This window comes from Botrytis fragariae, assembly GCF_013461495.1.
Source record: "Botrytis fragariae strain BVB16 chromosome Unknown tig00000001, whole genome shotgun sequence".
Taxonomy (NCBI): domain Eukaryota; kingdom Fungi; phylum Ascomycota; class Leotiomycetes; order Helotiales; family Sclerotiniaceae; genus Botrytis; species Botrytis fragariae.
The window spans coordinates 3043534-3058751 of record NW_023500987.1 but is presented as its reverse complement, the minus strand read 5'-3'; the positions used below and the strand labels follow the sequence as shown (position 1 = coordinate 3058751).

At 44.0% G+C, this 15218-nt stretch overlaps 6 protein-coding genes across 6 annotated transcripts; 4 read left to right on the top strand and 2 right to left on the bottom strand.

Annotated features, from left to right (window-relative positions):
• Positions 1-998: 998 nt before the first annotated feature.
• Bfra_000947 (putative fad dependent oxidoreductase protein) lies at positions 999-2367 on the top strand (the record flags this gene model as incomplete). The annotated part of the gene is made up of 3 exons (XM_037331389.1): positions 999-1041; positions 1088-1216; positions 1310-2367. The coding sequence occupies 3 exons, from the start codon at positions 999-1001 to the stop codon at positions 2365-2367; spliced, it is 1230 nt and encodes a 409-aa protein (XP_037197722.1).
• Positions 2368-3431: 1064 nt separating this feature from the next.
• On the top strand, positions 3432-5126 carry Bfra_000946 (putative mfs monocarboxylate protein; the record flags this gene model as incomplete). Its single annotated transcript, XM_037331388.1, has 3 exons — positions 3432-4365; positions 4478-4583; positions 4673-5126. 3 exons carry the CDS (start codon positions 3432-3434, stop codon positions 5124-5126), a joined length of 1494 nt encoding a protein of 497 aa, XP_037197721.1.
• A 675-nt stretch (positions 5127-5801) lies between these two features.
• Bfra_000945 (uncharacterized protein) lies at positions 5802-7551 on the bottom strand (the record flags this gene model as incomplete). Its single annotated transcript, XM_037331387.1, has 2 exons — positions 5802-7272; positions 7328-7551. The coding sequence occupies 2 exons, from the start codon at positions 7549-7551 to the stop codon at positions 5802-5804; spliced, it is 1695 nt and encodes a 564-aa protein (XP_037197720.1).
• Positions 7552-8383: 832 nt separating this feature from the next.
• On the top strand, positions 8384-9976 carry Bfra_000944 (putative abhydrolase domain-containing protein; the record flags this gene model as incomplete). The annotated part of the gene is made up of 7 exons (XM_037331386.1): positions 8384-8493; positions 8549-8628; positions 8680-8877; positions 8925-8932; positions 8986-9691; positions 9750-9793; positions 9935-9976. 7 exons carry the CDS (start codon positions 8384-8386, stop codon positions 9974-9976), a joined length of 1188 nt encoding a protein of 395 aa, XP_037197719.1.
• A 504-nt stretch (positions 9977-10480) lies between these two features.
• On the top strand, positions 10481-12272 carry Bfra_000943 (putative glycylpeptide n-tetradecanoyltransferase protein; the record flags this gene model as incomplete). The annotated part of the gene is made up of 3 exons (XM_037331385.1): positions 10481-11187; positions 11235-11817; positions 11871-12272. The coding sequence occupies 3 exons, from the start codon at positions 10481-10483 to the stop codon at positions 12270-12272; spliced, it is 1692 nt and encodes a 563-aa protein (XP_037197718.1).
• Positions 12273-14471: 2199 nt separating this feature from the next.
• Positions 14472-15155, bottom strand: Bfra_000942 (uncharacterized protein; the record flags this gene model as incomplete). The annotated part of the gene is made up of 1 exon (XM_037331384.1): positions 14472-15155. The coding sequence occupies one exon, from the start codon at positions 15153-15155 to the stop codon at positions 14472-14474; it is 684 nt and encodes a 227-aa protein (XP_037197717.1).
• Positions 15156-15218: the final 63 nt, after the last annotated feature.

The following is a 15218-nucleotide window of genomic DNA, read 5'->3' as shown; positions in this document are numbered from 1 at the left end:
AAACTTGACATCATCGACTGCCTTTCTTTCCTTATGAACTCCTAGCAACCTCGAACTTTCGAATTGTTGGATTGGAGATCTATGGAAATTGTCCTTCCTCTAGGGGTAGCCCAGGGTACTGTCAAATAGCAGTCTCTTGTCAGTCTGCATGTGGTGCTACAGTAACTTTAACTTCAATATGCTTCTGTCTCGATATTGGCATAACTAAAGCCGTAGTGAGGAGGTGTAAAGAGCAAAACAGCGAGGGTAGGCTCCATATGGACAACGTAAACCACACCAGAATGGTTTTGTCAGATATGTATTTGAATATCTCAACTGACTTGGAACATCAAACGTATTCGAATCTCTAATCTAACTTAGAACATGAAAAGGATTCAATTGTTGGATTCCAATTGGAACATTGAACGCATTTGATTATCAAAATTGGATTAAAACATTGAATATAAGGTTTTGCTTAATTAGTGTGCAATTTACTTCGTTCATCGCGCATGAGTAGGGAGGTAGGCTCGTAGGGCACCCCCCTACACCAACCTAAAGTCACGACAATTCTGCCATTGATTTGACCGCCTTGGAGGTTTTCTTGACAGAACCCTTCAATTGTAAGACGTCGACGCAGCTTCTGTTGAAAAAGGAAGGTATTACTCATTGGTACCACCCAAGACATGGAAACTCGATGCGGGCAATAGCGGAGAGTTCCAAATTTGATTCATGGTCGAATCATACGTTGAACCTTATTCTGCAGGTACAGGGAATGCCTTCAAGTGACCTGCTTTGTTTGGGTTGGAGTGATACGACAAGTATTGATTGTATGGAGATTGATCAATTCGGGGGTCTTGGTATCATTCATTCAAACTTGTTAGCTAATATCTAAGATATTTTATGCTATACAAGATCCCCTCATCAATTTCTGACTTACAGAAACACGTTTCCTCATAACTTCTTCGTTGTCTTGGCAAGAACTTGGGATCCTCTCACGATCATTCTTTCAGATTATCAAGATGGGTGACATTGGACAAGATGCCAAAAATATTGTTATCATAGGTACTTTCAGCTGGTCTTTCTGAGGTCTCTTCCTAATGTGAATTAGGTGGTGGTATCATTGGTGTATCTACAGCTTACTGGCTAACTCAACACCGGCTGTATGATCCATCGATTCATATCATTACAATTCTAGAAGCTACAGAAATAGCCGGGGGATCTTCTGGGAAAGCTGGAGGTTAGTGATACAGGATTTGAACACCATGCACGAAAGTGCAATGGTCCCCGGGAACTTGGATCATATGCTGAACTATGTTCTAAATCCAACCAGGCTTATTAGCATCATGGGCAACACCCTCTTGTCTCGCTCCTCTTAGTTTCGAGTTACACACCGAACTCGCTGAAAAGTATAAGGGGACTTCATATTGGGGTTATCGCCGTGTTCACTGCGCTGATGTGGCCTTTGATACACGAAACAACACTTCAGCGAATGAGATTATTGATCGCTTTGGAACATTGAAATGGATTAATAGGTCTGGCATCAAAGAATTCTCCGAGATTGGTAAACCAGACAACACTGCTCAAGTTCATCCAAAATTCTTCACCAACTATCTTTTGACCCTCGCACAGGCTAAAGGTGTGAAGGTCATCATAGCACCTGCTACATCGATTAATTATTCTTCGAACAACAAAGCAGTCCATTCCGTCGAGTATAGTGAACAAGGAATCAAGAGGCAAATTCATGCAACTGATACAATCATCGCAGCCGGTCCCTGGTCATCTAAATTGCTTCCTCGTATTCCAGTATATGGCGTTAGGAGCCATAGTATCTTGATGAAACCTTCGAAATCACTAAGTCCTTACGTTTTGTTCCCGATTTTCGACCCGCCAATCTCGAAAGAATCCCCAGAGTATAAGGAGAATGACCCCATGCAATGGAAGGACAAGGAAACCATCATAGATAACATAGAAATTTACCCTCGTCCCGGCCCACCATTTGACCCCGAAGAGATTGTTTATATTTGTGGCCCCAGCGATTATCCACCACTACCAGAAAGTACAAACAAAGTCCTAGTGGACCCAAATATGATTGCGGGCATACGAAACGCTGCATCGACAATTTCCCCAGAAATTGAAAATGGTGAATTCATGCTAGGCCAAGCATGCTTCAGGCCCCAGATTCAAAAACATGAAGAGGGAGAAGCGGTAGGCCCAATCGTGGGAGGTGTTCCAGGTGTAACAGGACTATGGATAGCGACGGGACACGATGAGTGGGGAGTGCAAAATTCTCAAGGAACTGGAAAGATTCTTGCTGGAATGGTGATGAGAGATGAGCTCGAAGGTGTGGATGTAAAGGCTCTAGATCCTCGAAATTTCTTTGGAGAGTAAACGTGGGGCATTGCTTAAATTTAGGTCTAAGTACGTGGTTGAAGGATTTCGTTTGATATTTGAGTGTTTCCATAACGCGGCTTTGTTCTGGTGATGTGTACTCACTTGGACCATTGGGTGGTATTTTATATTGAGGTGATGTCCACTACAAGTTTCAAGAATATCACGGTTAACATTCAAACAAAGGTCGAATATAAGAAACTACACTGTACAACCAATCGTTTGAGTCCTCACAAGTGTGGACAACGCCCTACTTTCTGTTAACTGCCAAAAGAAAAGAAGTGGCAAAGAGCGGTCTAGAAGCACGAGTATTGACTTTGTTCAAACTTTATTGCATACTATCTTGATGCAGGCTTCATCCAACCATCAATCGCAACCTCGATCTCGGCCCTGCCGAGTTTCGAACCGAATTGCCGTGGTTTTGAATTGTCAAATATTCTACACTTGGGCAGCGTAAACTCGGTACCAAAAATAGTTACCCAATTCACCCCGTGAAATCGAATTTCTTTCCGAATTATCCTCATCAACAAATAACCCGCAATTTTACGGCGCGTTGTTCCGTTCAATGCCGTACATGCAAACGGCCGCCTTCTCCATATTTCTTTCGTTCCTGGTAGGCGCCCAGATGGCATACCAGCAAGGCTAGGCGCATGCGTTGGTTCCTGGACCGCATTTCTTACATGTACGTACTATGCACACATGTCGTGCTTGCATAAAGCACTTTTGCCTCGGAGATATTGACCTGTTTGATGCTGCTCCTTTGCTACTTTTGCCTCATTATGTGCATGCAAGAGAGCAGGTATGCAAAAAGTAAGTAAAGCAAGCGCAGAAGATGAAGTGTACATGTATGCGATGTTGTACTGCATGCTATGAATACAGATGGCGGTTGTCGCGGCTTGTTGGATTGTATATACTCGTATATTATGCGTTAAGCTTGTGTCTGTTATTTCTGCTTTGATGATTGAAATGTTGAAATCCTAGCGCGTGAAACTTTGTTCACAGAATTATCTTTAAGAGTCGTTTGGATTCTGGGACGTTTTATCAAAAGCTCGGAAAGATATTCAATGCGGAAAGCTGGGGCAATGGCAGTATCGGAATCCTCCAGATCTTTTCCATTTATCACTGCCAAAGCTATTGATCCACCCAGCAAGTCTCCAGAACCTCCATCGTCAATCACGAATGACCAAGAAAAAGGGATTACTCTTGTATCGCCAACTCTCTCGTGTAGAGCCCACTCTCCCTCCTTCAACCCCATCTTAACAATCATCTCCTCTTTCACCATCACTCTCTCAACCTGGGGTTTCTATAACAGCACCGGCATCATCCTTTCACACCTATCTGTACACCTCCTCCCCAATACTCCACTTCCGATTCTCTCCCTCATTCCCGCTCTCAATATTTTCTTCACATTGCTTCTGTTCTTCCCTCTTGGACCCATTTACGATACCTACGGCCCTCTTCCTCTCCTAATTCCAGGCTCTCTCATATACATTCTCTCCCTCCTCCTCCTCTCCATCTGCTCTTCTCTGTTTCATTTTCTCCTGGTATATGGAGTTCTAAGTGCCGTGGGTATGGCGCTCCTCTGTACGGTAGCGAACGCGATGTTAAACACCTTTGAAGGAACAGGCTACAGAGGACTAGCGACAGGCATTGCGTTAGTGGGGAATCCTACCGGTGGAATCATCTTTACGTTTGTATTTCAAGCTGTGCTGGAAAGCTTAGAATGGGGCGATGCTATGAGAATCGTGGCTGGGAGTGTGGGTGTGCTGGTTGCAGTGGGATTTTTGGCTTTCTTGCCTTGTGGGGGGCTGCGGAAGAGGGGAACTCGGAATGGGTACGGACACCGGGGGCAGGATGGAGATTGTAATGTCAGTACGGCTTCGACCAATACGAGAAATGACGCTCCGTGGTGGAAGTTCTGGCACGAGAAAAAGGTTGAGGGAAATTGGAGTTTATTACGCGACAGAAGATTTCTCTGGTGTATGGCTGGTATCGCACGTAAGTGCATCGCGCACCTTCCTTTACATCTGCCCTAATTAATGTCTCTCCCCCATACGAAGAATAACGCATATTGACAAAAATCAATACGATTAACAATACCTCTATCCAGTCTTCGAATTCGTACTCGTAGGCGCCATAGGTCTCCTCCCCACATACGCATTGCAACAGGGATTTTCAACCTCTGTTTCTTTCAACGTTGTCGCGATTGTAAACGCGTTAGTCTCCCTTCTTCACTTCCCCTGATCACCTCCACATTCCATCCCCGCAAAAATGAAAAATACCCCCAACTAACTCCCAAACCCAGCGGCTCCATCCTCGGACGTCTCCTCTCCGGCCCTCTCTCCGATCACCTCGGCCCCTACAATACCGTCCTCCTCTGTCTAATCTTCATTTCACTCCTCGCAAACTTCGCTTTCTTCCTACCTACTTCTCTCCTCTCCACCAGCTCCTCCTCCACATCGCTCATCCTCTTCTACCTCTACGCATCTCTCTCTGGCCTCGGTTCCGGCGCCGTCATGAGCGCAGCTCCCCTTTGTATAGCTGCGCTGTGTCCTTCGCATGTGTATGCGAGATGGTGGGGCGCTAGTCAGGTTGGAGTTGCTATTGCGTATGTTTTCCCCTTCCCCTTCCTTTCGCAACTTGCTATCGCTTCGATATCCCTCCCATCTAAGTTCACGAGATCAGAGGCAGATGTTAACACACTCAATATAGATGTTTCCTCAGCGTTCCTCTCGCTTCCATCATACTCTCCCGAGTAGCTCCTTCCCTGTTCATTTCCTTTTTCGGGGTTGTTCTTTGTTTATCCGGTTTAGCTTTTGCGCTTGCAAGATGGGAGGTATTGGAGCGTGGGTGGGTGTGGAGGATCAGGGTATGATTGGTGTGAAAAAAGCAAAGGAGGGAAACAAATGAGGGAAGCGAGGATATAATGATATATCTCAAACATGATTTTTTGACACATCGGGGCAAGCGAAGGAGAGCGAAGAGAATCCTACATCGAACCCCATGGTGACAGAAAGGCCCCACAGCCCGCATAGTTGTATTATCTCCCCTAATTCAGTCGCCTAACTTGGTCACCTGCCCATCATCTTTCAACTTAGAATATATTTACACCCGCTATTCATAATGGTTTCCTCAACCTTCAAATATCATACCTCAGTGCATTAAATCAATATAAGTTAGATCGTGAATGAAAAGAAATCTTTGACCCAAGGTATAAGTAAATGGGCTTCCCTATGCCTTGATACGCCATCCCATCCAGCCCCCTGTTTACCTCCCATCATGTTGTAAAAATGTATTTTGAGTATCTCCAGCTTTCCCCACCGTTTTCCAGTGTCCTAATCCATCCATGTTTCCGTTTCATTCCATATTGCGCCCTCCAATTATAGTAATACAAACAAATGAAAATCTCTTGCCTATTCTATAGACACATTCAATTAGAGAGTTCGACCAACTGATTTAATGAAAGATTGATATTTTTCCTCTTCCGTGAGAATTTTTCTTGGTAGCTTTGCTACTGGTGGGGGTGGTGGTCCATTTGTAGTTTGCCAGAGTGGTAAATTAGCGTTGTTGGCGTCCGATTCTGGCTGGTCTGAAGAATTTGCAGGTGTACCGTCCTTTTCGGGTTCAGTATCCTTAGGTAGACGCATGGCCAGTAGAACATATTCGGCTCTTGTCGTGTTATCCATGATATCCTCCATATATCTACGGACTTCGTCCGGGGAAGCAACGACCTTTTGTAACGAGTCGAGTTGTTTGCCTTGGTGAGTATAGAGTCGAATAGTAACTGGCTGGTAATAATCGAGCTCCGGGTCGTACGAGGTGGAATCGCTGCTACTACCTTTACGAACAATGAGGAATGAGGCTATAACTTGGCCACCGGGAAGATAGTCAAGGATACTGTATTTCGGAAAAAGGTACCGATCACCGTTACCTCCATTAAACTCGAACACAACACCAGAAATATCTGGCTTAGGTGGAGCTACTGGACCTTTCGATCGAAGGGCCTGAGGTTGCTGAGGTTGCTGAGGTGGCGCGCTAATGGGAGCAGATGTCGGTGGTGGAGCAGGTTTAGCGACCGGTGCATTTGGTGGTCCACCAAGTTGAGTTGTAGACGGTGGTGGTGGTTGCGAGTTGGCGTTCATGGGTGGTTGGGCGGCGGTTTGAGCAGCAGACTTTTGGCGTGCCTTTGATATCGCATTCAATTCATCAATGTGATTTTGAAACTGTCTCAGTTCAGAAGATGTTGCTTCACCATTTGCCACGATTCTCATTAAGCCCTTCAACTGCTGATCGGTCGCAGCTCTCTCTGCTAACATTTGAATAACAGGATCTGTACTCTTGTTTGGCTGGGCTGGCTGGGCTGGCTGGGCTGGTTGAGCTGTGCTAATCGGTTGAGATAAATTGGTATTCGGGTTGTTTGGACCCTGTGCAGGGGTTTGTCCATTCATTGGAGCGCTAATCATCGGTGGTGCTTGCGCAGGAGGAAGAGGATTCAGAACCATTGGAGCGGTCGGCGCAGGATGATTTGGAGCCATAGTTTGTACTGTTGGTTGTGTTGTCTGGATTGGTTTTTGTTGTGCCGGACTTGGTGCTTGTGTAGGAGCAAGTGGTGGCATAACTCCATTCGGAGGGCCATACTGAATAATTGGGCGATACATTTGCTGTTGTTGAGTAGATTGGAAGGCAGACTTTGGTTCCTTAATAGCATACATAGTAGCATCGAATACATGAGGTTCGATGGTGATTTGGCATGTTCCAAGCTTCGTCATAGTATCCTTTCCTGGATTGTTCAGAGGTTCTGCAGGAACACCCTTCTTCTTCGTCGGTTTCGTCCAATATTTCTCAAATATACCTTCGCTGACCCATTTCTGTCGTGATCTTTGTAGTGATTCCGCAAGAACTCCGCTGTAAAAATGTTGGTACCAGCTTCAATAAACTGGGCATCAAGTAGGAAACTTACCTTTCGGAAATTGTTTGAAAATCTTTAGAAGAAAGATCGTCGGATTGAGGCTCGTCGACAGTGGGCAAAGGCATACCGGCAACAATGCTCTTTGGAAGAGTTTCTTCAATGGGTGGTTGTGGAGTTGCTGAAATTGATCGATCTGGAGGAGTAGCAGTCCGTTTTTTGTTCGCAGGCTCTCCTCCACGAGAAGACCTCGCAGGTAATTTTCTCTTTCTTTCCATGATTTTTTGCTTATTTTAAAGGAATCTTGGAGCGTTCAGCTTTGTGTTACAATAATCGATTTATTTAAATACGCGTCTTACTAATTTTTGGTGGTGGAAGAAGGAATTAAATAAGGTTGAATCGAAGTTGTAAGTAAAGTAGTGAAGTGAAGTGTGAAGTGAAATAAAGTGAAGCGCGGCGAGAGTGATGAATGAATTTGGTGTGTGGTTCGTTCATATCATAAGCAGCGCCCTGGAACATCAAACTTTGGAATTTCTCCTCTTTCAGTCAAACAACCGAGTGATCCTACAACCTACGCTTTGCTGCCAGTACAACTTCCGTTAGACTACGACGACTTTTGGAATTCCTATTACTTAAAGATCATAGTGGAAAGTTAATGAAGAGAAATTTCACAGAGAGAAAGGATCATTGAAGCTTCACAGGAAGATCTTGTAAGTTCTTTTTCTATCGATTCTATCGATTCTATCGATGCTATCATACGTGCTCCGGACACACCTACAAACATATATCTACCTAGGTATCTGTAGTACCAAAGCTACATGATTCATAGATGCCAGTATCCATTGATCAATTCCTTGTTTTTCATCAGATTTTATAGTTCACTCGATAGCTATCTATCTATTGTTAATCTTATTCTATTACTGATGTATCCGCGCGCGGCTGAGGGGCAACATATCTATCTCTCATGGCCAACATATTGATATATACTCAGTATTCTCTCCTAAGATTCTGACGGCAAATGATTTGATAACTTCCCTTCATGTAACCAGTCTGACCTTCTTTACTCTTTTCCTTTAGCTTTTCCTGTCTCAAGCCTTTGTCGTTCACAGCATGGCTCCTCTGGCGCCTATCTTCAAGAAAGCATACCTTACTCTTTTTCTTGGAATTTCGTTTTATGCTTTAGCATTGCTTGCCTTGACAAATCCATGGCTGCAGAGACAGTAAGTCACACATCCCAATTCAATAACGCATATGTCCTTTTGCTCATACTTCAAGTGTTATGTACGTGCACAAGTTACATCTGCCACAGGCCTGGGCAACAGACATAGATAAGCCAGAAAAGTTTGGCTTCGCTAGTCAGTAGTATTGGCCACATACATATCCTCCATTGCTGAATTTTAGCATAGAGAATCAGGTATCGCCATTCAATTTCAGTACTGTGGATGGGGAGACTATCTACGCTTGGCATATAATGCCCCTAGGCCTTTATGCTAAGCATGAATCGGAGATATTGAAGCAACCTTCGGGGTTCGTGAATGATATAAGTCGTACGAAGGGATTCGAACTTTTGAGAGATGATCCAAACGCTCGACTTATTATCAATTGTAAGTCTTGTTCAGATCATCTATCTTCTATGCGCTAACGATGAAAGTTCACGGGGTATAAATGGTTTCTTCCCTAACATGTGAGCCTGTCAGCTGATTGTAAGACAGACATTTGGAAACGTGGCTCAGGGAGAACGAACAGCTTCGTATCGGGCGATGCCTGATGGAAGTACCTCAGATATTCACATTTTAGCCATTGATTATCGAGGATTTGGCCGCTCAACTGGTTCCCCTACCGAGGGAGGACTCATCTTAGATGGGATCTCGGCAGTCGACTGGGCTATGAACATTGCCAAAATTCCATCATCTCGAATTGTGATTCTAGGACAGAGTTTGGGAACAGCAGTTGCTTGCGGCGTTATAGAACATTTTGCCATGCATAAAATCGAATTTGCAGGCGTTGTACTTGTCGCTGGATTTACAGATGTTTCGAACTTACTGACCAGCTACTCTATCGCCGGTTGGATACCAGTGCTGTCACCGTTGCGTCCATACCCTGAGCTGCAGAAACTCTTCATCAGCTATGTGAACGACAAATGGCCCTCCACCTCACGCCTTACGAATTTTGTGAAAATTAGTAAGCGGGTGCGATTATTTATTATCCATGCTTTAGATGATTACGAGATTCCGTGGTATCATTCACAAGGGTTGTTTGCAGCAGCAGCAAATGGTACCATGGATAGTGGGATAGACATGGACTTGTTGGAGAAGATGAAAGCGCGGAATACCGTTGATATGGGTGATGGTGCTTTCATTTCGACTTGGAAGACTGGAAGTGATAAGATCATTCGACAAGAAATAGTCGCACACGGAGGTAAGTAATCATAGACCACCAGGGAAGTATTTTTGTGTTCTTGCTGATTGGATTCTAGCTCATAGTACGGTCCTCACCTACGCGCCTTTATCCCTAGCAATTGTAAGCTTAATTCTCAACCCCCCCCATCCCGCCCTTTTGAGAGTCTGACTCTGTTTGGGAAGCTTCATTCACTCTCCTCATTTGATCCATAGCCCTTTTACATATTGGAAGGAGGCCATTACTGACTTCCCGATGTTATAGTTTAAAGCATTCGGTCTCGACAACGGAGAGGTAATACCATGATTAGCAAGCTATTAGTGATGAAGATATGGGCAATGTATCATTTGAGTGCCATGTGTACATAGATCTGCTGTATATATAGGTATAACATGTAACATAGAAGGTGTCAAGGGGACAAACAAATGATTTTTATTTGAGAGATGACACTATAATAAATTGCTTTTATCTTCACTTTGCTCAATAGTTTATTTCCTCACTTATTGAGTAAATAATACAGTAATGGTAATGGTGTATATAGTGCATATCTGCGTAGTGTAGATGAACAGGTAGGTATGTGTGAATTGAGTAGATGTAATAAAATATAATATTGCTTTACCGCTTCCCCTTTGGGACTTAGCGGGTCAATTGAATTGCCCATCTTGGATTGGTCGGGCTTTTTGTGTTAAATCAAATTTTAGCGTCATAACCCCGCCCCGCCCAACAAGCTTCCCACTTCCAAATTTGAGAACACCTTACATTCCTATCCAGTATTACATCCCTATTTTTTTTTTATACATTAACCAAAAAATGGCAGATTCTGCACCTCTCGAGCCCAAGGGCAAAGAAATTGCATCTGAAAACACCCCTGAAGAAACTTCCTCAACCCAAGCACAGGTCGAATCCGAAAATGAAGAAGACAATGACGAAACAACAACCGGCGCAACTGGCACGCCAGCTACTGGTAAAAAGAAGAAGTCAAAGCGAAAGAAGGTAAAGGCCGCACTAGGAGTGGGATCTTCCTCAGATGGACCAAGCGAAAAACCTACCAGAGAAGACCTCTCAAAAGCTGTCGCGGGTCTGAGTAAATCTCAAATTCAAGACATTCTCGCATTAAATCCTGCACTTGCACAACAACTTGGTGCTGTAGATGGCGATCTTTCTTCGAAGCAAGCTACAGAAGCTGTGCGAAAGCTTAGCTTGGAAGATATCATGACTGGATTGGCCTCGAGTGGAAAAAACGTTAAGGAAATGGGCGCATACAAGTTTTGGCAAACACAACCTGTTCCTAAGTTTGGAGAAAGCTCGGAAATTATTGAAGAGGGCCCATTCAAGATTATTGATGTGGAACAAGTCCCCAAAGAACCAGGTCCATTGGTAGCTGGATTTCATTGGGTCACAATGGATATGACAAGTGACGAGGCTTTGCAAGAAGTTTTTGATTTATTATACGGCCACTATGTTGAAGATGATGAAGCTATGTTTCGATTCAACTACTCAAAGTCATTCCTCAGATGGTAAGAAATGGATGTAATTTTTGGAACGACTTTCGCTAACAATTTAGGGCACTTATGTCACCAGGTTGGAGTAAGGAATGGCACGTTGGTGTTCGAGCTACCGTATCTGGAAAGTTAGTAGCCTTTATATCAGCCATTCCAGTCGCACTTCGAGTACGAAACAAGACCCTTAAAGCCTCCGAGGTCAACTTCCTTTGTATCCACAAGAAACTTCGAGCGAAGAGATTGGCGCCCGTTCTCATCAAAGAGATCACACGTAGATGTAACCTAGAAGGAACATGGCAGGCAATATACACTGCTGGTGTGGTGTTACCTAAACCAGTCAGTACATGCAGATATTACCATCGATCGTTGGATTGGAAGAAGTTACACGAGGTCAAATTCAGTCCACTGCCACCGGGAAGTACGCCAGATCGACAAGTTCGTAAATTTGCTCTACCATCCAACACATCCACTAAAGGATTGAGACCTATGGAAGCCAAAGACATTGATGGTGTATTGGAACTTTGCAAAGAGTATCTTGCGAAATTTGATATGGCGCCAGTTTTCACTAGGGAGGAGATAGAACATTGGCTTTTTAACAAGATTGAGACCCCTGCTGAACAAGTTATTTGGTGTTATGTCGTTGAGGTAATTTTCTACCATTTGGTTCTCATTGTACTACAAACTAACATATCCTTTAGGATCCTACGACGAAGAAACTCACTGATTTCTTTTCTTTCTATTGTCTCGAATCATCCGTCATTGGCAACCCTAAGCACACTAACGTTCGCGCCGCTTATCTATTCTATTATGCCTCAGCCCTTGCTCTTGATCCAGCAGCCTCTAGAGCTGATCTCGGCAAACGTCTTAATGAGCTCATTCATGACGCTCTTATCATTGCTAAGAAATACAAATTCGATGTCTTTAACGCGTTGACGCTTATGGATAATACTTTGTTCTTAGAACAGCAGAAATTCGGAGCCGGCGATGGTCAGTTACATTATTATTTGTACAATTATAAGGCGAACAATATCGCAGGTGGCGTGGATAAGTTGAATAGAATTCATGATGCGGGCAGTGGAGTGGGCGTTGTTATGCTGTAACTCAGCTAGAGATGATTTGGAAGGTTTGAAAGAAAATTCGGCCGGGAGAAGAAATGGCGTGCCTGAGTAGACAACTCGATATGGTATAAAAAACCATTCTGATCGACCTTCATTGGAAAACTCGAAGTTTTCATCAACGATTTCGGTTAGGAGAGATAGACGACGGAAATGCATACACTCCGCTAAATAGGTAGATTGGCCCGCTGACAGTATGCATAATAATATACAACGAGTCCTAAATACGCCTACCTTCACTATATAGTAGTTACCAATCCTGAGTTCCTAACACATATGTCTCATCGTTTCACCGTTTCTGGGGGGAACACTCGAATTCAAATCCGTAGTCGGATAGAACGTGTGTTAAACATCTCAACTTCTAGCTGCGTAATATCATTGTAGCGCAGTCCCTTCATACGATAATTACAAGAATTGTGAAGTAACTGGCCCACCGATTTTAATTGCCTCTAGCTACCAGAGACAATCTTCACAGGTTTGGGTTTATGGTACTTCTAAATAGGGGTTGTACCCTGAAGTTCAATCACCACACTCTTCAGCAATTCATAGAGGCAGTCAAGCCTCTTCTGATTATGTATACCATCCCATTTCGCTTCCCCGAACCGATATTATTTTCATAACTCTCATTTCAGCACCTATTTGCATCTGAAATATTCATCATTGGTTTTGTTACCATTATTAGTATCGTCTCCATATACTTTTTTGTCATTATTCCCCACACCTTCAAATCGATGACCAATTTTGCGCTTCATTGTTAGAAGATGGGATAGGATAAATCCATACTTATTGTGGAAGAGACCCCTATTGCGAAGTACAATTTGGAGCAAAGTAGCAACTTCAAGATGCTCATGTCGACAAATTGGTCGCTGAGCATGTTGAACTTCATCGCTATCAGCTCTGATCGGAGCTAGATGTTTGGAATGGGCGGTCGTATCTCGAACTATGTTAACGATTAAAGCGATATGGAACAAAGCAGGATAAGTAGTTGTGATAAAATACAAATGCACATTCGGGATGATCTGAAGCTAAGAGCTAGTCATTGATACCGTTGCTTAATACCTATGTTGCACGTCCAAACAAACGATATGGCACTCGCTTGGAGCTATTAAAATACATCAATATTATTATCATGCAATTCGATTTGGATCCGAGAACTTGGTAGCAAATCAAAATGGCAAAGCCAAATCCTTGGCTTTAACAATGAGCGAAGCCCTTGACAGGTTGAACTGGCATCTGATATACTGGAGGTGCAGTAAATGATCTAAGGATGCCTTGGTGAATATTTCTTTCTATAAATTCGGATCTCTTTGACACCCTTCTCCCTCATCCTCCAGTATCAACTTTGGTTCCCTGCATATAGCTGTCGTAGACGCTGCATCTCTTCCGCGATCTGGAATTTACTAATAGCTGGTACATGTTGATAATAATAGATTCTATCCTGTCCATCTAGCCAAAGTTAAAGCTGTGTGTCCTGTCCTCCTCTCGACATAGCAAGGAACCTTACGTTATGTGTACATTGACATATCTGCTCGGGGAGCAACGAAAGATATACTATTCGACAGCCTATATCTCTCTCGAAGAAAAGCATCACCGTGATGACGAATTTCCCGGTACACCACACCGAAACATCAGTGTGGGGTTCAACCGCGAATGCTCTTGACCACCGACGATGTCTGCGAAAGCTTAGCGAAAAACGCAGAATTCCAGTGGTGTTTCGTTCTTTTGGTGGTGGGACTGTGCTTTATCCAGGCTGTCACTTTTTTAGTACTGAGATTATGGCTTCTACGGCTTTAGGATTGCTTCGCTTTGATTTGAAGTTGGTAGTTATAGACAGTATATGAACGGAGGCTCGGGAAATTATTCTAATGACATCATCTATGCCGATGCCGAAGAATAAAGCGTTGGTCAGAATTATGCCTAGAGGTGATCGAAAGTGGCAGGTGAATTTTTCAGGGCCTGAAAAGGGTGTAGATATGGTTGTTGATGACTTTGCTCAAGTTCACAAAGGAATGGTTGTTTTGGGAGAGGTAGATACGTCCCACGGATCCGTTTTAATTAAAAGGTATGTACAATCATCCACGATGGCCTTGTTGCTATCAAATAAATACAGGAATCAAACTCCTACCAACCCTACACCTTTTGCTCTCCATATCCCCCATTCCTACAACGGCATGGCCATTACACTTAAGACATGGAAGGAACATTGATCTCAGCAATCTTCCAGATCAAACCTCCCTGCTCACTCGTAAGACCAGTGTATGTGGTTCCCTGACTAACTCCCAAAGTAGCTCCGAAGTCTGGGTCCGCGGATGCAAGCGTAATAGTCGTATTGAGATATTGTTGCTTGGCAACTGTACCCGTGCAGTCATCATTGCATTCTGTGCCGGTTCCCCATCCCGTCATAAGTCCCGAGGGATAAGAGAAATAACTTAGTTCTGCGCCGGTTTGTCCGTTCGTAACAACTTGTGTCCAGTTGCCAGAGGTGGCGTTGTATCCGTAATCGATCAAAACCTGATCGGTTCCAGAAACTGCAGCCCCTACACCATCGAGTTGTCCGAACCAGCCGAATAGAGAAGCGCGGACACACCACTGGCCCGTGGTGGCACCACACCAGTCGTTGGAAGGCCAGGATTCGAGAGTGGTTTGAATGAGATCGCCAGTACCGTTAGACATACCTGGCCAGAGGAAGAGTTCGCCATTTTGAGTGGAAGGTGCGGTTCCCGGAACGAGAGTAGTGGTGGAATGGAGAATGTGAGAGGTGGTAGGACCAAGAGAAAGTGCACCTCCCCAACTGTCGCGGCGAAGTAAAGCTGGTGCAGCTTGGACGGCAGCTGCAAGAGCGGTAGCGAGGATGGTTGAGGTATACATGTTTGATGAAGAATTAATGAGTGACTATCTAAGTGAGTAAAAAGGTTTTGCTGGTAGTTAAGG